Here is a 26,217-nt window from a genome sequence, read left to right on the forward strand (position 1 = left end):
TATGCTTTGGATCTGGGGCAGTTCCTTCTCTCCTCCATACTTTGCTCTTACCATCACTCTGATATAAGTTAATCTTCGTCTCATCTGTCCACAAGACCTTTTCCCAGAACCGTGGTTGCTCTTTTAAGTATTCTTGGCAAACTGTAACCTGACCATCCTATTTTTGCGGCCAACCAGTGGTTTGCATGTTGCAGTGTAGCCTCTGTATTTCTGTTCGTGAAGTCTTCTGCGAACAGTGGTCATTGACAAATCCACACCTGAAGAGAGTTTCTGATCTGTCGGACAGGTGTTTGGGGATTTTTCTTTATTATAGAGACAATTCTGTCATCAGCTGTGGAGGTCTTCCTTGGCCTGCCAGTCCCTTTGTGATTAGTGAACTCACCAATGCTCTCTTTCTTCTTAAAAACTCATTTTTATTCTCTGGCTTTCGACACTGGCTGAGACATTGCTCCTGTTCTTAGTGCTTTTAATGTCTTTTAATTTTTACTGTTTTTTAGTCCTTCGTTTTACGGTTTTTAATGGTTTGTAATAACTTTTTGTACATGAGTTCTCATGTACAGCACTTTGTGGCAACTGCGGTTGTTTAAAGTGCTTTATAAATAAAGTTATTAAAGTTATTATTATTAATGATGTTCCAAATGATGATTTTGGTAAGCCTGGCTGATGTCTCTAACAGTTTTATTCGTGTTTCTAAGTCTCATAATGGCTTCTTTGACTTTCATTGGCACAACTTTGGTTCTCATGTTGATAAACAGCAATAAAAGTTTCCAAATGTGATGGAAAGACTGGAGGAAAGACTCGGTGCTGAGAGCTCTCTCATTAAGGAGGCAATTAAACACACCTGAGCAATTACAAACACCTGTGAAGCCATGTGTCCCCAACATTGTGGTGCCCTGAAATGGGGGGAACTATGTATAAACACAGCTGTAATTTCTATATGGTGAAACCAAAATGTATAAAAATACCCTTTAATAAAATCTGACAATGTGCACTTTAACCACGTGTGATTTTTTTCTTTTACAAATCTCAAATTGTGGAGCACAAAGGCAAATAAATAAATGATGGGTCCTTGTCCCAAACATTATGGAGGGCACTGTATGATACAAAAATGAAATGTTTGGTTCCCATAAAGTTACCTGTGTTTGTTTCATGTGAACTCCTTGGATTTTCAATAAAATAACCAAATGGGGGTGAGAAGCTCTTTTACACTGTTGGCAATTTCCCCATGTTAAGAATTGATAATTTGAGCACTCGCGTGCACATGGAGAGAGTGCTTTAAATCTTTTCTGCATGAGTAGAGGGTGAGTCGCTCTGTTGTGTTGTTCACTGCTGTTCCAGTGTTTGCTTTCTGCACAGTTTGTGTAATGGGTGCCTGTGGATGAAAAGTTAAATGCATCTTCCTCTAAATGTGTTTCAAATGAAATGAGAAAAGCTCTAAAATATTATGTAAATTTAAGATTAAGGAATTATGAAGTTTCTGTATTTCCTACAAAAAATTAGTTACTTGCAAATTGCTTCGTGAATCTAAGATTTCTTTTAGGATATAATTTGAAGGAAAATTGTGGATGTAATTTGTTTGCATTTTAAAAAGACGTTTGTGAAGCATTTGCATGGTCTGTTATTAAGAAAACATGCTGTTGGGGTACCCGGACGTGGCGTCGAAGGACGAGAAGCCGAAGCAAAGAAGTGGAAGCCAAATATCCGAATGGAAACAAAGCCGAAACGCCAACTAACTGAAAGGGAGGGACGCCTAAAAGCAAACTAACCGATAGGGTGGGACGCCTAAAAGCCAACTAACTGAAAGGGTGGGACGCCTAAAAGCAAACTCACCGAAAGGCCGCTCTGTCGAAACGCCAACTCACCGAAAGGCTGTGTCGCCTACAAGCCAACTCACCGAATGGCCGCTCTGCCGAAAAGTCAAATAACGGACATGACGTCGCCGGAGGGCGAGACTTGTCAGTGATTGATCCAGACGTCCGCGTCCATCACTTCACTGGCCGGTGGAGACAGGAGGGTGGAGGTCATTTTCCCACACAAGCCGTTGGTGACTGGGCACTCTGAACCCGAGCACCAAGTTATAAGCGGCCGAAGGAGTGCATCCCACGGGACAGCCCCCACTCTCCCACAGCCTCGGCCACCCTCCGCCTCGTCTCCCCCGTGCGGCCGCATTGTGACGGGCTGTGTGTCGGCAACGCCGGGTGGAGCAGAGGTGTGGGACAGGCTGGTCCCTCAGCCCACCCAGAATCACTGACCGCAATGCACCGCCATTACCCCCCCGGACACCCACACAGAGTGATTCACCCCCCACACCGGCCGCGGGGACAGACGGCTCGGGGCATTGGCAGCCATAGTAAATCGCTTTTAAAACATGGGGACACACACACACAAATTCCCTGGCGGGCCGATGACAAGTGTGCATGACAACGAACAATTTTATCTCCCCCCCCCCTTCACAACAAGAAGCACGTTTTATTTATTGTTTAAACACAGTAATACCGTCTGGTTGTCTGCGTAACGCACACGCTCCCACACTCAAAACGTCAGAAAATATGTAATCTGTTTTAACCGAAGATGGACACAAAAAGCTGGACTAACTCAGCGGAACAGCCAGCATCTCTGGAGAGAAGGAATGGATGAAGTTTCGGGTCGAGACCATTCTTCAGACCTGAATGGTCTCAGCCGATGAAATGAGACAACTGTCACACCAAAGATGGACACAAAATGCTAGAGTGACAGTGGGACAGGCAGCATCTCTGGAGAGAAGGAATGGGTGGCGTTTTGGGTCGAGACCCTTCAGACGCAGTCTTCGGTGGTGGGATCTGTACTTTACACCTGAATCTTTCTGCCCTACAATACTCACCAGGGCCATGTCATTTACAGCATGTCTTGCCCTGGTTTAACTTGCCTAACTGCATCGCGCTGCACTTGTTTGAGTTAATTCCATCTGCCAGTCATGGGTGCCTGGCAGGATCCGCTGGTTGTAGCCCTGGATGACACACCACCAAATTTAGTGCCATCCACAAACTAACTGATCATGCCACCTGCATTCTTAACCAAATTGTTAATACATATGACAAACAATACTGGATCCAACTGATCCATGTGTCATAGGATCCAATCGGATAAATATTCTCTTTATACCCTTCCATATCTCTAGTGTCTCTCTCTCCTGACTCTCAGTCTGAAGAAGGGTCTCGACCCAAAACGTCACCCATTCCTTCTCTCTACAGATGCTGCCTATCCACTGATGTATTCCAGCATTTTATGTGTGTCTTTAGTATAAATAAGAATCTGCATTTCCTTTTTATTACATTATTCCATTCTTTATAGCCCTCCTTGCCTCTCTATACTATTATCAAATAACAGTTTTTAAATGTTCAAACAATTATTTAGCATCACACTGATCATATATCGTGTTCAGATTTTTGATAAATAGTATCCCTTCTGCATTATGTTGGGCCTAGATGGTCTGGATTGAAAGCAGTGAAATCTGTGAATATGGTAACTACTTCCATCTGGGAAGCCAAAGCATTCATTGAGATTTGAATCCTGCCTGTTAAACGTAACTTTGCTATTTCCTTGTATGCTATTGAGGAAATGTACCTGTGAGATATTTTACTTCTGCTTGGGGGTTGGGAGATCAATGGAAGTTTTTGCATCCCTGAAATACAAATCAATCTAGTTTGATTGGTATAGGTATATATTACAGATTGGTGAAAATGGGCAAAATCGCTTTTGATACAATTGGAAAAAACAATTGCTTTGCGAGTGTTGATATAATTAGTAACCATAAAGACTGTAGCTGCTCCAAATTGGAAGGACAGGTAACATCTGCAAAGTGAGAAACAGAGTTAACATTTTGGGTCATGCCTCTTGTCAGAATCATTTGCTCATTTGACAAGATGCAGTCAACCTAATAAATGAACTTCCTCTTTCCATAGATGCACCTGACCTGAGTATTTCCAGAATTTTCTGACTTTCTTTAGTGCAATTATTCAAATGGAGTTCATTGTGAAGAACAGATTTTTATATTTACCTAGGTGGCGACACTTTTAAATGGATTAATGATTCTTTTGAAATGGTGATATTTAACCAGCATTCTGCTTTATTTTTGCTCATGATGTTCAGGTAGTTCTAGGCTCTTATTTTGCTTTGGTTCATCAAACTGGTGGTAGAGCTTGTAATAAAAACAATAAATGGAAAAACTCAACTTGCTGTGCATGATTTACACCACATTCACATTTTCAACTCTAATTTACATTGAGTGTATTGAAATAAGAAAAAGCAACGTGTGCTTTTACTACTGCCCTAGTGGTACTTGATGCAGGGTATCAACATTGTATCTGACGCCAATATGGCAAATTTAAGATTAGTGACCTGGAGTTAGGGCTAGATAGGGCTCTTAAAGATAGCGGAGTCGGGATATGGGGAGTGGGCAGGAACGGGGTACTGATTGGGGATGATCAGCCATGATCACATTGAATGGCGTTGCTGGCTCGAAGGGCCGAATGGCCTACTCCTGCACCTATTGTCTATTGAGTTAATTGATACGTCTCCATAGAACTTGAAGCTTAATTCCCGAAACAAAGTTTCCACAGTTATTTGCATAAAACTGAGTCAAGAAAATGTTTATTTAGCACATAGCCAAATGTCTATATTACCAGAGAGCCATAGAATTTTCCCAAAGTGGAAAATCCAATGTGTTACAACCTCTTTTGGTGTTATTTCATGCTATCAGTTGCCTATTAATATTTGCCACAGGCTTTAGATTGTTATTAATCTATTAAATTATGAATGCCAGTAGCTTTCTTGACTAGGTCTTGGTATTTAGGAGACACTTGCATCATTGTAGTTGCTATCTTATTTAGTCATGAAAAAACATTCCAACTTTTCTAAATCTGTATACATGCACCTGTGTCATCTGTGTCTGGTGTACACGCAAAATGCTGGAGCATCAGGTGAGACAGCATCTATGGAGAGAAGAAATTGGTGACGTTTCGGGTCTGGTGTATCTTTGTCGGTTGCCCTCTTGCCTCTGAATCCAAAGTCAAATTTATTCATCACATGCACCAACGAAGGTACAGTGAAATGAATTTGCCAGGCAGCGATACACTTAAAAAAAAAGAACACACAATACACAATAGAATTTAACACAAACATCCACCACAGCATTCTTCACTGTGGTAGAAGGCAACAAAGTTCAGTCAGTGGTCCTCCTTTGTTCATCCTTGGTCGGGGTCATAAACCCTCCGAAGTTGCTGCTACGAACGGCCAGATGTACAGGCCCTCTCGTCGGTATGATCTACACTCCGACGTCAGGACGGTCAAACACACTCCGTAGCTTGGAGTGCCAGAATCGGCACTTTCCAACCGGAGACCGCGGCTTCAGGATGTTATAGGCCGCAGGCTGGTTGTCGGAGCTCTTCTCCAGTGACTCTGGATGGTAAGTCCACGCCACCCCCGCGGCTAGAAGCTCCACAGCCCCATGATGTCAGTCACCAGGGCCAGCGATCGGAGCACTCCTTTCTGGCGACCCCTGGCAAGTCCACGCTGCGCCCGCTGCTGAAGCTCTGGGCCAGACTCCGGGAAAGGCCGCTCCAAATTGTTAGGCCGCAGAGGGGAGGCGGAGATCCGAGGGTCAATATTTTAAATTGTACTCAAAAACATGAGCATAATCTGTAATCTGACGTGGAAAGTGTTGTGCTTTCAGAGGTGCCAGCTTTCAATGATAGTATTCAACAGGAGGACATAAAGGATTCCAGCAAGGTTCCATCTTGGCCAATATTTATCCTGCTGAAGTAGTATTAAAATTAATTACCTGGTGTTCATCACATTTTGTTTGAGACTTGCTCTGCTGTGTTTCCTGTCTAACAACAGTGACTGCAATTCAGAAGTGCTTTAGCTGGAATGTACTTTGGAATATCCTGGTAGGCTTGGTAGAAGATTAATTTTTGATGGCTTCAGAGAACAATGAACTGAATTCAGGATGTAGATCTTTTTTGGTTTATGCAAAAAAAGATGGATTAATAATTGAGAATACTGGGCTAGCAATCTAGAAAATATGTCTTCAAACTCAAGGTAAATTGGAAGATCGAGAATTTGTCTCCAGCAAATGAGAGGTCTGTTCAAGCATCTGATAACATTGGGAAAGAAACTGTTCTTAAATCTGATGGTATGTGCTTTCAAGCTTTTGTATCTGCTGCACTATGCAAGAGGGAATAACCAGGGTCTGAGTAGTCCTTGATTATCTGTAGGAAAGAACTGCAGATGCTGGTTTAAATCGAAGGTAGACACAAAATGCTGGAGTAACTTAGCGGGACACTGTGGAGAGAAGGAATAGGTGACTTTTTGGGTCGAGTCTGCAGAAGGATGTCGACCCGAAACGTCACCCATTCCTTCTCTCTAGAGATGCTGCCTGTCCCGCTGAGTTACTCTAGCATTTTGTGGTCCTTGATAATGTTGGCTGCCTTCTTGTGGTGGCTTGAAGTGTGGATGCATTTGATGCGATGGGGAAGGTTGGTATGCGTGGTGGACTGGCCTGGGTTCACAAATCTCTGTGATTTCTTGCAGTCTTGGGCAGAGTGGTTACCAGAGCGTTTCCTTGGTCTTCTAACAAAATACAGGGATTGGTATTCTTTCTTGGGTATTGTGTCAATATGGTTGGACCAGACAAATTGTTGGTGATATTTACACCTGGGAATTTTAAATTCGTGACCATGTCCACTTCAGCACCTGTGATGCAGACTGAGGAGTGTGCATTCCAACCCTCTTCCTGAAATTGATGACTAACTCCTTTGTTTTGCTGACATTGAGGGGGGGGGGGGGGGGGGTTGTGTTTTGATACCATGCTGCTAACCTCCCTATGTTCTTCCCATACTGTCTCATCATTGAGATTTGGCCCGCTATGATGGTGTCATCTGCAATCGTCTACATGGAGTTAGAGCAGAATATGACTGTGCCATTGTGATTGTACAGGGAGCATGCTAAGTGGTTGAGAATGCATCCTTGCAGGGCATTGGCATTGAGAAGTATATTGGATAATTCTCCATGTATTGTTATTTATCCATCCTGATTGGGGTCTAGGGATCAGGAAGTCATGGATCCGGTTGCAGAAGGGAGGAAGTTGAATGTAGGTCCAGGAGTTCAGATGCGAGTTTGGTTAGGATTATGGTGCTGAAGGCTGAGCCATAGTCAAACAATAGGAGGCTGGCATAGGTGTCCTTGCTATCCAGATGTTCCAGGAAGGAGAGTAGGGAGAGAGAGATGGTGTCCACTGCGGAACAGTTGCAGCGTAGGAGAATTGCAGTGTTAAGAAGCTGGAGTTGAAGTGTCCTTGGCCTGCCTCTCAAAAGCACAGTGAATGTCAGAGCCACCAGATTGTAGTCATTAAGGCAGATTTTATTGGTTTACTTTGGCACTGGGGTGATAGTGGTCTTATTCCTCCCCCTCCACCTGGCCGTTGGACATTTGGGGAGGGGTGAAAAGAATCATGCTGAATGCTGCTTGATCTTGATAAATTGATAGTTGAATAAAGAGGTACCTTCTATCCTTGATATATTGACTTGGAGTTGAGTTGGTAGTTAAAGCAAAATTATGCTGCAACGTTCAATATTAATGTAAATTATTATCATGCCTGGTACATTTTAGAGACTTCTATTTGCACGTCTTTGAGTCTTGCAGAAATTCTGCACGACAATGATTAATAGCTGCATAATCTGTTGGACTACGTCTAGTAAATAGAGACATGTTCAGAGATGTTATATCATCTTAAAAACAAGTTTGAAAGTGAGAGTCTTGGATCTTCTCTGTCCCAGATTAGAGTCATACCAACAGAAATAGATATGTTAATCTTTGACATCCTCAAGAATTGTGTGGTCTATCTTAAGTTTACAAAATTTTGTTCTTGTAACACTTTATTTACAGTAGTTTTCTGAGATCCCCGTGATACAACGTTTCAGTTGTTGGAAATGCCAACTTTTCCTCTTCAATGGGAAAGTCAATCTAAAAATACTTGAACAGTCATTTCTGTAAGTTTCCAGTTCTTTGAAAATTGCCTTGGGTTCTTGACAAAAACATATTTTTGATCGGTTTTCTCTATACCTGGGTTTCAATCTTCTTTGCTGTTTATTTATTTTGGGTTCTGAAGTTTCATATTTCTGTACATTCTTTTCTTTAACTGCTTTAAGCTGTTCATTGTTTCCCCTCACTGTAACTGTTATGTAGAGTTCATGAGACAATAAGAAAATTGATTTGTTGTTTGTATATTATTTCTTAAGTTACATCTTATTATATTTTAGGACCCAGGGATCATCCTGATATTGTTGATTCATTTATGCAACTCCTGGCACAGGTGTGTTTTTGTTTCTTATTTCATTCACTTTCTTTCTTTTGTTTAATTAAACCTGAAATCAGCTTTTTTTTTCGTTTACAAGCTTGCAGAAATAAACTGTAGGTTAATTTGAGATTCTTCAGGCATGTTGAATTACTGAACACAGCTGTTTTATGGAGGTGTAGTAGTCGGCATTGGCATCAGTTTTGAACACTTTCATTGATAGACTATCTTCTGACAGAAGAGGTGCAATTCATCAGCAGTCAGACCACTTCGTGAAATTCATGCCAATATTTGGCATGGTTTCATAATGTTTTGTGCTGTTTGTATTTTGTAGCCAGATGAGGTTTAAGCATGTGCCAAGTGTCTAGAAAGTTATGAGGGAGTTTTGGAAAGGACATTATGGACGAGATCTAAACGGAATCAGTTTATGACCTTGTGCAGCTAAACTGGTCATGCAACAGTGTGGACAGTGGTATTGCTTGAGTTGTGATCACAGCACCTGCGAGTAAATTGTGTCCTTCAGAGAAACCGTGTGATTGAACATCAAACCAATGTGTCAGTAAACTACAGCTGTAAAGGTCACTGGTACTTTCAGAATAATGCTCTTTCTTTCTCATTTGCACGTTTACCTGTGCCTGATCGTTATTGATTCATGTATTCTACATTGAGGTCAGAGATGGCTCTATTCATTATTCGTTCAGGAATTGATGATCTGTGTTGCATTTCTATTTATAAGTAGAATTCCTGTTTTTTATTCACTTGCATAATTAACATTTCATAGAGACTATTTAAAAAATTGTAATCCCATTTATATTTTGGGGAATAAATGTATTTATCTTTCTTCCAGCTGATTGTTATTCCGTGCACAGTCCCTATTTTAAACAAAATATTTCACTCCCTTCCTGTGCAGAAATGTGCCCCAATATTGGATTGTTTGAGGACATGCTCCATAGGGAATCAAAGGCAGGAGTTCCATATTATCAACATCTAGCCTTCTGTAGCATGGCCTTTTAGTACACCACCAAACCACCCTTGTGGTAACTGAGGCAGCAAATGAAGAACAGTCTCAGTAATAAGGGTTCGGTAATAATCCATTTATGAATGATTTAATGAAGCTTTGTATCTGATTCCCAGGCTCTCAAAAGGAAGCCAGATTTGTTTTTAGCAGAGAACTGTGATGTGAAAGCATTGTTTCAGTGTGGTAAGTATTAGAAGTGTTTAGTGTTGACTTCACGATTTTTAAGCATTTTGATCTTAGTTTGTGCTGTTGCAGTTGTTTAAAAACGTTAAACTTAAGAGACGAAATATGATCAAACGTGGATTATATTCTTCTATTTCTTTGTCACTGACATCATGTTCTCATTTAATATTTCCCTACAATGCTTCCCTATAGGGCAGCACAGTGGCACAGCTGATAGAGCTGCTACCTCAGAGTGCCAGACACACAGGTTCAATCCTGACCTCAGCTGTTGCCTGTGTAGAGTTTGCATGTTCTCCCTGTGTCTGCATGGGTTTCGGGTTGTCTGGTTTTCCCCATAACCCAGACATGCGATTTGTAGGTTAATCAGTGTCTGTCAATTCCCCTTGTATGTAGGAAGTTGATGTGAAAGGGGGATAATGTAGAACTACTGTGACTGGATGATCAGTGTTCGGTGTGGACTCGGTGGGTCGTAGGGCCTGTTTCCATGCTGTGTCTCTAAACACTTATAATGTTGTTCTTGCCCGTGAACAAACCTTGCCAGAATTGCCACAGTCTTTCAATCATCTCCAATGAGTAGCATGCACATTATCATCTATTATATGCCATTGCAATGTATGTGTACATTAAAAGTATTTTTAGACAATTTGATTTTGAAGTAGCAGAAGATGAGTTAACAAGATCACCAATATTTGGTAAATTCAATTTATCCTTGCTTGTGAGTCCAGTTTAATTTTCTCTCTTTTTTTTAAATAAGGGGTATTTAGTTTGCCTACCTCTCTCATTTGCAGCAGATTTATTTTTCAAAGGAAAAGTTAATATTTGAAGTTATTACTGAATCAGCTTCCATCACCTTTTCAGCCAAAATATCTGATCATATCGATTCTTGGTCAATTTATCAATTATCTGAAATTTGTCTTCTCAGGTTACTGATCCTCAGAGTTTCTCCTTATTGTGTCAAATTCTTTGATAAATATAAATGATAATAATACTTTTTTTGCTGCAAGAGATATTCCCAGCTTCTCTAGGCTCTTTGTGTAATCTTGTATTCATGGTTGCATTCCCCTTGGCACTCCTTTGGCTTCAACATAATTTCCTAATGTGTGATTACTGAAATAAACATTACTGATATCCAATACTCCAGCTGAGACATAATGTGGGATCTAAATTGTTTTGCGCAACGTCCCTGTTTTTGTATACCTTTTCTCTACAAAGCCCAAGATCCCATAATTTTTCAGATTTTTTTTTTCGTTGTACACTACTCCCAAGCTGAAAAAGCAATTTAATGAAATTTAGCGTTCCTCAACAATGTAAGCTACTCAAGAAATGCAGAATAATTTGTAATAGCAGCAAAGGTTTACAGGTTTTCGGTGTTTTCACAGGGTTGACTAACTTCAGCACATTATTTTCCACAGTTGAGCCATATTACAAACTGTTCATGAGAACATTAGAAAATAAGAGCAGGAGAAGGCCACTCGGCCCCTCAAGCCAGCTCTGCCTGACAATATGATCGTGGCAGATCTGCCTCGCGCCTCGTTTCCTTTTCTGTGCCAATTTCCCTTAGTCCAAAATTTCTTGACCTTTCGGAAGTGTATCTCCTTCCTCTTTAAGCATCCACCCCCGTGAATAAATTTCATTGTATAAATAAATGTATACAACACCTGAGTGAGCAATATATGGATATAAGAAAGCAATATTTCTGTGTATGATAATGACAGACAATAAGAAATGTCTTTAGCGGGAAGTGTTTCCACAAGTATCATCCTATTATCATTGACTTTTTATACATGTGTCTGCTTGCAATAAATAATCTTTGTAACCTACAATTAATCTAATCTATTCCTAGGGATTATCTCTTTGAAATTTCCAGAAGCACCAACAGTCAAAGCTACATGCATGTTCTTTGTAAGTATACTTTGTATCAACATGTGTACAGGAGCTATGTTAAAATTCATTTAATTAATCAGTCTTTGCCAGTTATAGCAGCTTTATCTGATAGTGACAGTAAATTCACTGAAATTGTTTCCTTTGCAGTATTATGTTTACCATTGAAACAGTTATGTGAAGTGTTACAATATTATGTAACTACCATCACATATGTAATGTCTTAACAAAAATTATCAAAATCAGCTGTAACATTGTGTCAAATGCAAAATTTCCCTTTTTTATTTTCAACTACTTGTTAACTCATATTTTAGTTAGCCAGAATGATAGTTATTTATGTGCATTTAATGATGATCTTGACTGTGGGGAGCAGTCACAGCCACAGCTGAATCACTATCCACTTGAAGATAGACACCAATTGCTGGATCCTGGTTTAAATCAATTGTGGCCGGTTCGAATCCCGCCGGTTCGAATCCCACCTGGAGTGCATACTGTCGTTGTGTCCTTGGGCAAGACACTTCACCCACCTTTGCCTGTGTGTGAATGTGTGTGAGTGATTGGTGGTGGTCGGAGGGGCCGTAGGCGCAGAATGGCAGCCACGCTTCCGTCAGTCTGCCCCAGGGCAGCTGTGGCTACAGAAGTAGCTTACCACCACCCAGTGTGACTGAGGAGTGAATGAATAATGCGATGTAAAGCGCCTTGAGTATTAGAAAGGCGCTATATAAATCCCATCCATTATTATTATTATTAAATCGAAGATAGACACAAAATCTTGAATTTAAACCAACATCTGTAGTTCTTTCCTACTCAATATCCACAGTCTGCAAGTGGAAAGTATTCAGGAATTGGTGTTGACATTCCATGGGTTCTGTGGTTCATTCTTCACCCCCATGTAGTTTCAGTGCTGTCCCAGATTAACAGATTGAATAATTTCTGCAGTATGTGCTGTTAGGTGCCTTGTTATCAGGGAAGCTACGCAGAAGAACTTTAATTTGGGAACATTAGTACATTAATGAGATGCATTTTCCTGAGTTTTGCAATAAATATTCATTGATTTATGGGGGCCAAGGAAAGAGCGTTCACGTCGCGGCCCTGTTTCAACCAATCTTTCCACCACCACGCACAAGAAGCACAAGAAGCGCAAGACAGACACCATTGTGCAGATGCCGAGAAGTGTGTCCAGCTCTGGCTGAACAACTTCTAATCTTGTGTGTGGACTCGATAAGAAGAAGAAGATTGATTTATGAAGGAGTTACATTTCAGGAAAAGTTGTGTTGACAACTTGTAAACCAAGGAGTGTTTCCCATTAATTCTGTGTAGGAGCCATTTATGTTTAGAATAGCTACTGTTGGCATATTATATTATTTTGTCTAGATATATCTTGCAGTATTATTTTGGACACTTGGCGGTCATTAGATGCACAGAGTGGCGTATATATATGGGCATAGGGGACAGGAAGGGGCAGACCAGGCAGAGGGAGGGAGAGCATACAGTTCGCACCAGACCGGGGAGAACAGCCATCTCCAACCTGCATGCAGAATAAGGAAAACCTGGTATGTTCATCTCTTTGTTTGTACAACTACTTCAATAAACAACCAGTTAAACTGGAAATAACGACTGGAAGATCTGTTCTATCTTGTCTGCGTAATATCACACCTACTTACCCGTGTAGTAATGGCAACGCAAAAGATGACACTATAAATTTGCCATTACATTCTGTTTACATTCTAGAGCTTGAGCATTTCTTTCAAAGATAGTAACCCTTTAAAAGTACATTAATACGTACCTTTTCAAGCTACTCACCATGTTAAGAATCCAAAATGTCTTGCTCTATTTTTCCAGGCTCTCACTCACTTTCTCGCTCTTTCTCCCCAGTTCCTGGGATTTTGCCATTTCTTTCTCTTGCTATGAACTCCATAATCGTCATCCCCCACCCTTCTAACCATTCTCTCTATAACCTGATTCCTTTGATTCTGTATTTTCTTTCTCGCGCCTATCTCCCACCTGGAGATACAGTTCAACTATCCTGCAAGGAACTTGTAAATCAAGTAGATTGCTGTTGAAATAACTGATCTCCACTGAGATGAGAATTTAGTTGCCTAGGACTTTAATTGTTATAATATTAAACATAATTTGTTATAATTTCATAAACTGAGGGCACTACCCAAATGTCAATTACATCATAGCTAAAATTTGTAAATAAAACTTTTGTGAATTGAAGAAAGAAACACTAAATAGAATAAATGTTTCTTTGTGTCATGTGTATTTTTTTCATTTGATGGGTCATTGATCAGAAATCTGTTTCTGTCCCTACAGATGATGTCTCACTTGCTGGATATTTCCAGCATGTTCTGTTCTTATTTCTGATTTCTAACATTTGCAACTGCTTTATTTATAAATATTTACATCATGATTTTGGCATATTTGATTACAAGAATTGTAGTTAATCAAAAATAATTTGGATGTCAGTAGAACAAGTAATTAACCTTTTTAATTTGCCCCAGTTTTTATATAAAGACTTTTGGATTAATGTTTCACTATTTTAAGTGCTTTTATTGATTTTTACATTGTATATTTCGATAAAAAAATTTAAACATAAAATCCCCATAACTGTTTAGTGATGTTTCATATTATTTTCTGGCAACTTGTTTTTTTGTAAAATAGTTTTAAAATTACAATTTTGATTTTACAGTTGTTTAAAATCTTTTGGTATATTAGAAATTATTTAACTAGCATGCAGTATAATTAGTGAATCTATATATTAAATGTTCCATCAGAATTTAACAATCAGGGTAGTGTGTGTGTTACAGTAATGCCCCTGTCCCACTTAGGAAACCTGAACGGAAACCTCTGGAGACTTTGCGCCCCACCCAAGGTTTCCGTGCGGTTCCCGGAGGTTTTTGTCAGTCTCCCTAATGGTCGAAAGTGGTTTCCGCTTCTTCTATGTTCTGGCGATTATTTCAAAAAATTCAAAACCGGCGGCGACTAAAAATAGGTTGCCGTTTTAAAAATTGGTAATGTTTTAGTCTAAGCCGGTTGCGATGCTAGTTGAAGGTGGTTGCTGGAGGTTGCAGGTGGTTGCCGGAGGTTGCAGGTAGTGGAAGGTAAGATCTTCCACTACCTGCAACCTCCGGCAACCACCTTCAACTAGCATCGCAACCGGCTTCGACTAAAAAATTACCGATTTTTAAAACGGCAACCTATATTTGGTCTCGGCCAGTTTTGAATTTTTTGAAATAATCGCTGGAACATAGAAGAAGCGGAAACCACTTTCGACCATTAGGGAGACTGACAAAAACCTCTGGGAACCTCCGGGAACCGCACGCAAACCTTGGGTGGGGCGCAAAGTCTCCAGAGGTTTCCGTTCTGGTTTCCTAAGTGGGACAGGGGCATAAGCAACCAGTATGCAGTAAGCTCTATGTAGATGGTGGTGTAAAATTCAGAAAGGTTATCAATGCCTCTGGGGTACTGAAAATCAAGTTGAGTGGAAATTTTGTTCAAATAGTAAATTGCCCTCTTTCACTTCTAACCAACTGGTCTAACCCTTCAACATTAAATTTCACTGCCATTTAATGTTTATAATGTTGGTGCAGAATGTTTTTACAATGTATATCTTTCAAAAATATGCATAGGCATAGTATCCACTCTTTTTCATATTTATCTTTGTCATATAATAAATACTAGCACTAATCCATTGGACTGATTTTCAGTGGTGTTCATGATGACTAGCAAAATGATATAGAATTAAAACCAATTTCCAATCCTACATATATTGAAGAATTTAAATTTTTTTTTTCCATGTCATTTTTGCTAGACTGAGCTCCTACCGCGATGTCGGGAGATACAGCCTATCGGCCTGGTCGTCCATGAGAATGGAAAGCTGTTGCTACAAGCTACTCTGGAAGTATGTTAATATCTAAAGTAGCAATAGGATAAAAACTGACATTAACATGGGGCAAATTGTTTCCATGACATTCTATTTAAAGTTATTAGTTACCAAAAAAATTGGTGTGGCACGGACAAATGAGAAATAGATGCATGAAGCAATGTTAGATAGTGAATTTTGGTTTTGAGAAACAAGAAATGTGCAAAAGGTTTTCAGTTTAAAAAAAATCAATGTGATATTGTTCAAAAGAATGGCGCAGTCACCTTTGTAGAAGACAATGACCAGTTTTATTATTCTCCTTTATGTATGATTTTGGTGTCCTTTCTGCATAATCCAAGAGTCATGCCACACAGAAACTGATCCTTTGGCCCATTATGTCCATGCGGATAATTAATTCCTCATCTTCGCTAATCCTAGCGCTGGGTCTGTAGCCAGGTCAATTCATGTATTCATCTAGACAGAATACCCACTTCAGCCTTCCACTAAGAAAGTGTATAACAGATACTCTGGCTGAAGAAACTGTATAAAGTATTATAACATACTTGCTCATATATTCTCTGCCTGCTTGTAAAAGATAGTGTTCTATATACCTTCACCTTATCTACTTGCTCTATCACCTTCCGGAATCCTTGCACTTAAACACCAAGGTCCCTCTGTTCCTACAATTCATTTTGTACGTTCTACTCTTATGAGTCCTTCTAAAGTGCATCACCTCGCACTTATCAAGATGGTGGGATAAGTAATGGATAGTCCTGGTAGAGAATTAGCACTTTGATAAGGCTTCCTTTCTAAGCTGTAAACATTCATGATTCATTAGTGCACAACAAACTAAATAGGACCTTTAGCCCATATTTCAATGCACAGGAAAGCAAACAGAAAGTATTCAAGCTTTCTCTGCTATTGATTTGGTGAAGGAAATGTGTAGAAAATCCCAGCAATGAAGTCAGTTAAAAAAATATTTATGAATGTGCATTTGTGGAGGTAAAGAATGAAATACAATTGCCATATGGGATTTCTTCTTTGTTATCCTCAGTTACCTAAGATCATTATTTTCTTTCTCATTGATATATTTGCAGGTATGGTATGCTGTCACATTTATAGTCATAGTCAGAGAGGCAGGCAGAACGGAAATAGGCCCTTCAGCCCAATTCATCCATGCTGACCAAGATGCCCTATTTAATCAAGTGCCCATTTGCCTGCATACACCTCCAAATCTTTCCTATCCATGTACCTGTCCAAGTATCTGTTAGATGTTGTTATTGTACTTGCCTCAACTACTTCCTCGGGCAGCTTGTTCCATATACCCAGGAAAAAGTTGCCCTTGGGTTCCTATTAATTCTTTTATACCTGGGAAGTGCAGTGAGTAACATCTGTAGTCGGAAAATTACTGGATAGTATTCTGAGCGATAAGATATATATGCATTTAGATGGACAACAGCTGATTAGGGATAGCCAGCACAGTTTTGTATGTGGGAGACTGCCTCACGAATAGAGATATGGAAGGGTAAGGTGTGAAAACGAGGGGGATCAAAGGGGACGAAAGTCAAGGCAAATGTAGAATGGATCATCGTTCATTATTCTACATTTTCCTTGATCTTCGTCCCATTTGATATCTGTCTCCCTCTCCTCTGACTCTCAGACTCAAGAAGGGTATCGACCTGAAAGGTCACCCATTCCTTCTCTCCAGAGATGCTGCCTGTCCCGCTGAGGTACTCCAGCATTTTGTGTCTATCTTCGGTGTAAACCAGCATCTGCAGTTCCTTCCTATATATTGAGTATAGATGTTGGGAGGTAATGTTAAAGTTGTACATGACATTGGTGAGGCCACATTTAGAGTATTGTGTTCAGTTTTGGTCACCCTGTTATAGGAAAGATGTTGTTAAGCCTGAAAGGGTGCAGAGATTCAAGCGGATGTTGCCAAAACTCGAGCCTGGGCTATATGGAAAGGTTGAGCAGGCTAGGACTTTATTCCTTGGAGCACAGGAGAATGAAGGGTGATCTTATAGAGGTGTATAAAATCATGACAGGAATAAATAGTGTAAATGCACAGTCTTTTACCCATAGTAGTGGAATCGAGAACCAGAGGACATCAATGTGAGAGGTCCAACCCGCAGCTCTATTTCTCCCATGTGGTCAGTCAGGTGCTGCAGTTCCTGCAGATGTAGTCCTCGGAGATGATGGAAGTTTCCCTAATTTCCCACATCCTGCAGGGGGAGCATACCAGGAGGAGTGCGTTCTAATCTTGCTGTCAACCTCTTCTCTGCCTCCTTGCAGAAACCTCACGAGCCAAAGCCTCAGCACTTGCGCTCAGAAATAGAACCTCGCCTCATCTCAGCACACAGCCTTGCCAACACAGCCACTCCCAACAGGCCACTCCGTTAGTGGTTGCCTTCTTATTAGACAGCACTGGTAGCAGTCGTACTGGGACACTGATGTGCTTTTTAAATCTTCTACATTGCTCCTCCTCTCAACAGCTCACTCACCCACAAGTAAAAGTAACCTGGCCTCACACTAACAGCTGTTTTTTATATCTTGTACCTTTTAAAATGTTCAATTATAATTGTAGTTGGAGCTCTAAAGTAATGGAAAGCATTTTAGTAGGTGTCCTTTTTAATTTCTTCATTGATAGTATTAACTTTGTTGTTTATGTTGGCCAGGCTATTGGTGGACAAGCCCCAAGGAATTTAATGGATCACTTTGCTGAGATACTGTTTGCTTTGAACAAGCATTGTGTTACCTACTTGAGCGTTTGGTTAAAGGAAGTGATGCAGCAACAGAATTTTCCATCAAGCCGCCTTACTCAAGGACAAAAAGATACATTTAGTCAACAAATTTTAAGGTATGTATCTTCAAAATGCATGGGGCAAAGCAAACTCCTATTGGGAAATAAAAAATGTTTTATAATATCTTAGTGCAAGCCTTTTTTTGTAAGCTTGTGTATTTTGAGTCGAAATAGTTTGTATTTCCCAAAGACAATTCCAAAAATTAGGTTACTCATGAAATTAATTTTACCAGATGCCACAAAGCAGCCTCCTGCAGTGACTTACAATGAGAGCACATTGCAAAAAAACTGGTTGGGTAATATTGCACTAACTTTATTTTAAACTGCCCAATACAGTAAATCCTCATTTTAACAGTTCCCTTTCTAATGGATTTCAGTTATAGCGGATGGATCTGCTGACGCCACCCCCGGCTTGCAAGGTGCATCAACAAGCTCCTTTTTTACCCACCGCATGATCCGATTGACGTGACTGTTGTTGCGACTCACGTTGTAGCCCGAGGACACAGACAGCACACGCAGGTTCCCTTCCCTCTCACCAGCTGCCGCTTCGTCCTGTTGGAGGTTGCTTTGTCCGCTCCTCACTCCACCGCTGCTACCACCTCCTTCTCCCGTCGGTCTGCCCACTTGGCCTCATCCCCCTTCACCGGCGCCGCCGCCTCCTTATCCCACAAAGTCGCCGATTAACTCCTTGGAAGATGTCGGCGAATAGCTGACAGGAAAGATCGACAACTGGTGAGAGGAGAGGGAGCTTCATGGTGACTGAGCACATCTTGCCGATGGCAGTGGCCTGATTAAAGCGCTGCCATCCAGGGGCCACGTCAAGAACAGCCACGTCAACTGGACTGTGTGGTGCGTGAAGAAGGGCTCACTGGTGCATACCAGCGGCATTGGCACCTGGCTTTAAGGTGAAACGACACAAAGTGCTGGTGTAACTCAACAGGCTGAATGAGTGAAGAAAAGTCACAACATCACCTATCCATGTTCTCCAGAGATACTGCCTGACCCGCTGAGTCACTCCAGCACTTTGCGTCCATTTGTGCATTAACCATCATTTGCTTTTGTTTTTTTCTTCTACATACGATGATAGAAGGGTCTCGATCCGAAATGTCACCCATTCCTTCTCTCCAGAGATGCTGCCTGTCCCGCTGAGTTACTCCAGTTTATAGTGTCTACATACAATGATAATACCTTACTCGGTTATAGGGGACAATTGGCAATAACGGACATCATTCTCCCCCCCTCCCCCAATAGTCCATTATAATGAGGGTTTACTGTATACTTCTTCAATTTGTAAATGGATATAGAAAATGCATGCATTTTGCTCTTACTTCTGTGTTATACTGGTAAAGGTCAATCCATCCACCTGTGGGATGTTTGCCAAAGTAACTTGTTTCTTTTAATTTTCAAGAATTTCATTTTTTTTATATGGCTTTCATATAGTCACTGTACAAAGTGCAATGAGAGATGTTTGTATTCATATCAATACTCGTTGTCATGGTGCTGTAATATATGCGGTACTTTGCATGCAAAGTGGGTAGATAGTCAATTGTATTGGAATTGACAATACTTGGAATTGATCCAATTCCATTTAAACGTTTAATTCAACAAATATTTCACAAAAAATTATTCTGCCTCCAAAGAAGCCTTTTGTATATTGTAAACCAGATTTTCACTCCTAGTACATGTCTGTTGATGGGCAATGGGGCAGTGAGCCAAGCTTTCTAAGAGTGCTAAATGCCTTTTCATTCATTGGAAATAAGGCATGAATCTTCCGAGCATATATAATGACATTCATATAAGCAGTCTTCACATTGGGCTCACTGTAAAAGTATTGTAACAGTTTTTTTGTGTTTGTGCTAAGAAGGTGACTTTTCTGTAGAAATGCATCTTCAATGTGGAATTGAAGAATGCGTGAAGGCCACGGCAGGTGGGAATAAGGCACCCTGATGATGAGAAATTGTAGCTCTGGTCAGGAAAAAAGGAGGCAGGCATGGACAGCTTGGATTAAGTGTAACACTGGAGGAGTATAGAGGATTGAAGAAGGAAGTTAGGAGGGTAAAACGGGGGCATGAAATGGCCCTGGGAAATAAGATTAAGAAGAACCCCCCCCCCCCCCCAACATTTTTATTAAGGTGAAAAGAATAACTAGAGAGGGAATAGGGGTCCCTCGGAAACCAGTGGTCATATATGCATGGAGCCAAAGGATATGGACAAAGTCCTCAATAAATATTTCTCCTTTGTTTTTACCACAAAGAAAGACATGAAGGGTGGGACAGTTAATGGAGATGTCTTGTGACAGTCAGTAGTACAGGCGAGCAGATGTTGGACATCCTAAGACATATGAAGGTATATCAATTTGGGCCTGATCTGATATATGCAGGGACACTATGGGAAGACAGGGAGGAAATTGCAGGAGTCCTGGTTCAGATATATGAATCATTGTTAGATACTGGTGAGGTGCCGGATGACGGGAGGGTGGCTGATGTTGTGCTTCTATTTATGAAGGGCTGCAAAGATAATCCTGGGAACTATAGACCAGTAAACCTATAATCTGTGGTCAGAAAGTTACTGGAGAGGATTCTGAGGGATAGGATGTATATGCATTTGGAAAGACATGGGTGACACGGTGGCACAGCGGTAAAGTTGCTGCCTTATAGCGCTTGCAGTGCCCGAGACCCGGGTTCGATCTGGACTACGGGTGCTGTCTGTACAGAGTTTGTACATTCTCCCCATGACCCCGTGGGTTTTCTCCAAAATCTTCGGTTTCCTCCCACACTCCAAACACGTACATGTTTGTAGGTTAATTGGCTTGGTATAAGTGTAAATTGACCCTAGAATGTGTAGGATAGTGTAAAATGTGCAGGGATCGCTGGTGGTGCGGACTCGGTGGGCCAAAGGGCCTTTTTCCGTGCTGTATTTCTAAACCAAACTAAAAGACAAGGGTTAATTGGAGATAGCCAGCATGGTTTTCTGCATGGGAGATCATGTCTCATAAATTTGATGTGAATTTTTTGAAGAAGTAACCAAGAAGGTTGATGACAGGACTATAGATGTAGTCAATATAGACTTTAGCGAGGTACTGGATAAGGCTCCTCGTGGTAGGCTGCTCTGGAAGGTTAGATTTCATGGGATCCAGAGGATACCTCACCAACTTGATAGTATTGGTTTTGTGGTAGGAAACAGTGAGTGATAGTGGAAGGTTGTTTTTCCCATCTAATATAGTCCCATTGGAGGCCTATGACTAGTATGCCTCAGAGATCAGTGCTGGACCTATTGCTGTTTTTTTCAATTATACCAACAATTTGGATGAGAATATAAAAGGCATGGTTAGTAGGTTTTCAGATGACTAAAATAGGTGGAATTGTAAATAGTGAGAATGGTTATTAAGAATTACAGTGGTATCTCGGATTATCTGGGCAAATGGGCTGACTGACTTCAAATGCATTTAATTCAGAAAAATGTGAGTTATTGTGTTTTGGGAAGTCAAATCAGGGCTGGACCTTCACAGTGAGCAGCAGGCCCCTGGGGAGTGTTGTCGAGCAGAGGTGTCTAGGTGTGCAAGTACATAATTCCTTAAGTGGTGTCACAGGTATTAGGGTGTTGAAGAAGGCTGTTGGTACACTGGCCTTCATCAATCAGGAAATTTAGTATAAAGAATGTGACATAATATTACAGTTGTGTAAGATATTGATGAAGCCACACTTGGAGTATTTTGTTCCGTTGTGGTCACCCTGCCATAGGAAAGATGCTATTAAGCTGGAAAGAATCCAGAGAAGATTTAAAAGGATGTTTCCAGGATTTGAGGTCCTGAGCTATTGGGAGAGGTTCAGCAGACTAAGACTTTATTCCTTGGAACACAGGAGGCTGAGAAGTGATCTTATAGAGATGTATAATTGATAGGGTGAATGCACAGTTTTTTTCCTCCAAGGTAAGGGAATCACGAACCAGAGGTTTAGGGGCAGTTATAATAACAAAATTTAAAAGCTAATTGCACAGGTACATGGATGGAAATGGTTTAGAACAGGGGTCGGCAATCCGGTCCGTAACCCGAAATCATCTGGCCCGCAGGCGTATTTCTTTTTAAATTAGTTTTCACGACCTGGGCGCTACAGCCAGTCCCGGGGCTCGCAGGCGACCTGGGAACTGCAGCTAATCCCAGGGCACGCAGGCGACCTGGGAACGGCAGAAAACTAATAGAAAAACATGTGAAAACTATGTATTATTAGTATGTATTATTACTAATTTATGTATTATTACTAATTACTAGTTTAGGTAGTATGTATTATTATTACCTCCATTTATTGGCGATAGATGTGGCCCGCCATCCGCTCACAAACATGGGTACTCGGCCCTATGCAAAAAAGGTTGCCGACCCCTGGTTTAGAAGGATCTCTAAGCTAAATGCTGGAAAATCACACTAGATTGGCCTGGACAAGTTGGGCTGAAGAGCCTATTCCTTGCTTTAAAAATGTTTCTATTTGTCCTCTAAATAAAACATTGTATACAAAATTAACAAAAAAAATGATAATGTACAGGAATATGCAACTCCTATGAAAATAACAGATTTACTGTGATGTTCCTTGTAGAGAAGCAAAGATTTAATACAGCAGTAGAGAAGGACAGACACTTCTGCCTTCCCAGCAGGTACCAACCTTCTCAACAGGGCTAAATAAGCAAATTCAATAGCACCAAAGGAAAATTTTGTGGATGCTGTAAATCTGACATGAAAACAGAAATTGTTAGTATGCTCATTATCTGAAATAATTGAACAAAGTGTTGCTTTTGGAAGATGACGTTCTATGTTTTCTGAGATACAAACAGAATGCTGGAAATACTCAGCGTCAAGCAAAATCTGTGCAGGAAGGAGACAGAGTTGATGTTTTGGATAATTGGCCTTTTATCAAGATTGGTTAATTTCATGCACTGAAGGGCACAGCATTGAATGTTGCTGCTGGACATCTCCTGTGATCTGAACGCACATGATCTTGACTGCTGTCAATGTGGAGTTTGTATGTTCTCCCTTGAATACATGGATGTAAGAAATATGATGCAAGTCCATCAATCTGAAGTGTTAACTGTTTAACTACCTGCCCCACTGAAGATTTCCAGCATCCTGTCTTTATATCAGGTATCCAGCACCTAGAGATGTTTTTTGCTTTTCATTTGCTATTCGCTGGGCTTGGGTTCCGTTTCATTTGAAAAAGAGATTAAAAGGACAGAATAATGCATGAATTGGAAGAGAGAATTAACATGAAGGTTTAATGGTACAGAATGAAATTAGGTGCTTTGTTGCTTTGTGCAGTAATCATCCAAATTGTGTTGCGTCGCCATTAGAAGGAGCTGCATTGTGAGCAGCGAATGTTATGCACTACATTGAATGCTGTAGAAATAAATTGTCCGTGCATCTGCAAAGAGCAACTGCAGAGTGTGGAAAAGAAGAAGAAAATTGCAGAAGAACGCCCAGTGGGATGTGGTGTGGGATTTGATGGAGATGGATCAGTGGATCCATGTTCTGAAAGAAACGGTCCCTTCATAATGTAGGAAGGGCATATTTGATAGTGGCACTGTAAGAACAATGTAAGTGAATGATTTGTCGAATGTGGACTGGAACTTCTGGACTAAGAAAATTCTTCTCAACATACCATTAAATACCACAGTGTTCGTACATTGGCTTCTATGCTTTGATGATCTGGAAGGAAAATTACAGGTTTTGTGAGTCTTGGATTGACCTTCACGATGGATTTTCTAACTTTTGTGTAACACAAATCAACAATTCGCTATACCATAGAATTTCTAAAGTGTTGCAAAAACGGGATCAAAGTAGCCTTCAAAGGTGTACTGCTATTATTTATTATCTCTTTCAAACATTAATTTTAATCTAACATAGCGATTTACTTGTTTTGGATGTTTTCCTTCAATATGTTATAACTACTTTGTGGAGTTTATGTAATTTAACTGAAAGTGATCCTCCAGCAAACCAAAGGCAATTATGAAAGGTAATAACAAAGCTGTGGTGTTATAATGAATGTATTCGATAAGGTAATAATATCAGCCTTAAAACTAATGTTACCAGCCTTTGATTTTAAACAGGACTTCATTCCAATGTTCACTGGGGTAATGTGTGCCACAGTCATGAGATGGGAAGTTAAAGCTGGACAGCAATTCTGTACAGCCATGAACAGATTAATATATTATAGATTGTTTTTTGTGTTTTTTAGATAAATTTATAAAATGTAACATTTCACTTTCATTATTTTACAGAGATCGAATAAATAAGAGAAGAGTAAAGGACATTGTTAAGGAATTTACATTACTGTGCAGGGGTCTTCATGGTACAGAGTATGCAGCTGACTACTGAAACGGATTATTTATGTTGAAGTGTCACTCCTTATTAGCATGCTTCCTGCATCTTCAACACATGTTTGCACCATTTTCTTCTGTAAAAATACATTTGTGTGAAAGACATTTTTTTAAAGTATCAAATGGGCTTGTGTCTGCACATATTTGAGAAGATAAAAGAATACGTGCTCTCATGTGTTGCCATACTATGAGGCTTTGTTTTTTTTAAATGACTTCCTGTCATAGGATTGGGTCATTTAATAGAAGGAAATGTATCAGGGAATTTACGGCATAAGTTGCCTGCCCCTCCTGACTTGTAAGTAATTTGTGTACATGTTTTGTGTCGTAATTAAAGCTTTATGGAAGCAATGTAACTTGCTGCTGGAGTCCTGTGATTTTTGGCACTTTGTAAACATAACAATATCTTGTTGAGGGAGTTAATCCCAGATGATTCAACTGTGGAATATTACTGGTGATGCTGCTACAATGTCTGAAACCATTTTAAACAAATTTTGAATTTTAGTTTATTTTTTCATTTTAATTTAATTACAGATGTGATGATGTGGATTCCTGTTGTAATGTAAAAGTTGAGGATGTTGCAACAGTCTGAGAACTTAAAATATTGTTTGTTACTGTAACAATGGCTGGTTGAGTTTCAAAGCTTTGTTAATTTAAAAGAAAAAGAGAAATTTACTAGAGCCTTCAGTCATCCATTCTGACCACAGAAAACAAATGACTCGGCCTAGGTAAAGGACCTGACTAATCACACACTAGGGATAATTAAAGCAATGAACTGACAAAAAGCAGCAAGCTCTGAAAGCTTTGTTACAGCCCTATTTCATTTTGCATCTTTTAAACTTTTTGTAATATACATGCTCTGTGCTGCATTTTGTCAACAAAGATATCACTTAATGTAACTCCAAGTTGTACTTGTGTTCTTGTAACTTATTTACTTGTTCTAGATTTTCTGGGAATTCCATAAATATGGTATATATTCTAGTCTAGAACTAATATAGAAAGCCCACTTGTAAAATCTTGAGAAATGACACTGCAGCCAATTCGTTTTCTATTGTGAAATAAAGCTTCACTTATAAATGTGACTTTTTTTCCTCCCCAAATCTTTTTAAATATCTATTGTGGTTCATGAGCAAAGACTGAAATATACATCTGATCCATAACATTTTCACCATTTGAATTGTAAAGAGAATATTGTATAATATATAACTATATGCAGATACCATAGTCTGCAATAAAGTATAATCAATTCTGAGTTGAGATGCTCTGACTTAAAGTTCAATTGGATCAATGTTTGTTTATAAAAATCTTTAAGTATCATTATGAAAGAACTTGCATTAGTAGAATGTCTTGCATGAGATTAGAATAGTCCAAAACATTTAACAACGAACATTGGTTTGGTGAGTGGTTTGGGTGGCATTGAAATTTACTTTGCGAATGACTAGAATGGGAATGGAAAATTACCCATTGGGATCCTTTTGATTGTGTTAGTTAAGGAATAAATATTGACCAAATCAAATGCACCAATCCCTGGTATTTTTAGGTAACTCCATGGAATATTTTTCTTTCACATGGACTAAATGACGAGATGAGAAATATAACAATTTTAATAGGGCTCCTAAATATTAATGATGTGTTAATCTGATGATTTATGATTATTTTCGCAATATGCTCTGCATCTCTGAGTACAATCAGTATATTGGAGTATTTCTTTGAGCTAGATACTTTAGATTTCACTTCAGAAACCTGTCACGTTAATCTGTGATGGACTGATTGCTAGT

General features: G+C 39.9%; 1 protein-coding gene across 1 annotated transcript in view; it reads left to right on the forward strand.

Moving 5' to 3' along the window:
• The window catches only part of ipo13 (importin 13), a 118,493-nt gene extending 92,972 nt beyond the window's left edge, over nt 1–25,521 (forward strand). Inside the window, exons 15-20 of the mRNA XM_033028636.1 lie at nt 8,298–8,350; nt 9,467–9,533; nt 11,377–11,435; nt 15,229–15,318; nt 17,958–18,139; nt 24,344–25,521. Coding sequence (XP_032884527.1) covers nt 8,298–8,350; nt 9,467–9,533; nt 11,377–11,435; nt 15,229–15,318; nt 17,958–18,139; nt 24,344–24,440 — 548 coding nt within the window. The 3' untranslated portion in view covers nt 24,441–25,521. The remainder of the gene's footprint in view (nt 1–8,297; nt 8,351–9,466; nt 9,534–11,376; nt 11,436–15,228; nt 15,319–17,957; nt 18,140–24,343) is intronic.
• The last annotated feature ends 696 nt before the right edge of the window (nt 25,522–26,217 follow it).

The sequence above is a fragment of the Amblyraja radiata genome, chromosome 10 (genome assembly GCF_010909765.2).
Source record: "Amblyraja radiata isolate CabotCenter1 chromosome 10, sAmbRad1.1.pri, whole genome shotgun sequence".
NCBI lineage: Eukaryota > Metazoa > Chordata > Chondrichthyes > Rajiformes > Rajidae > Amblyraja > Amblyraja radiata.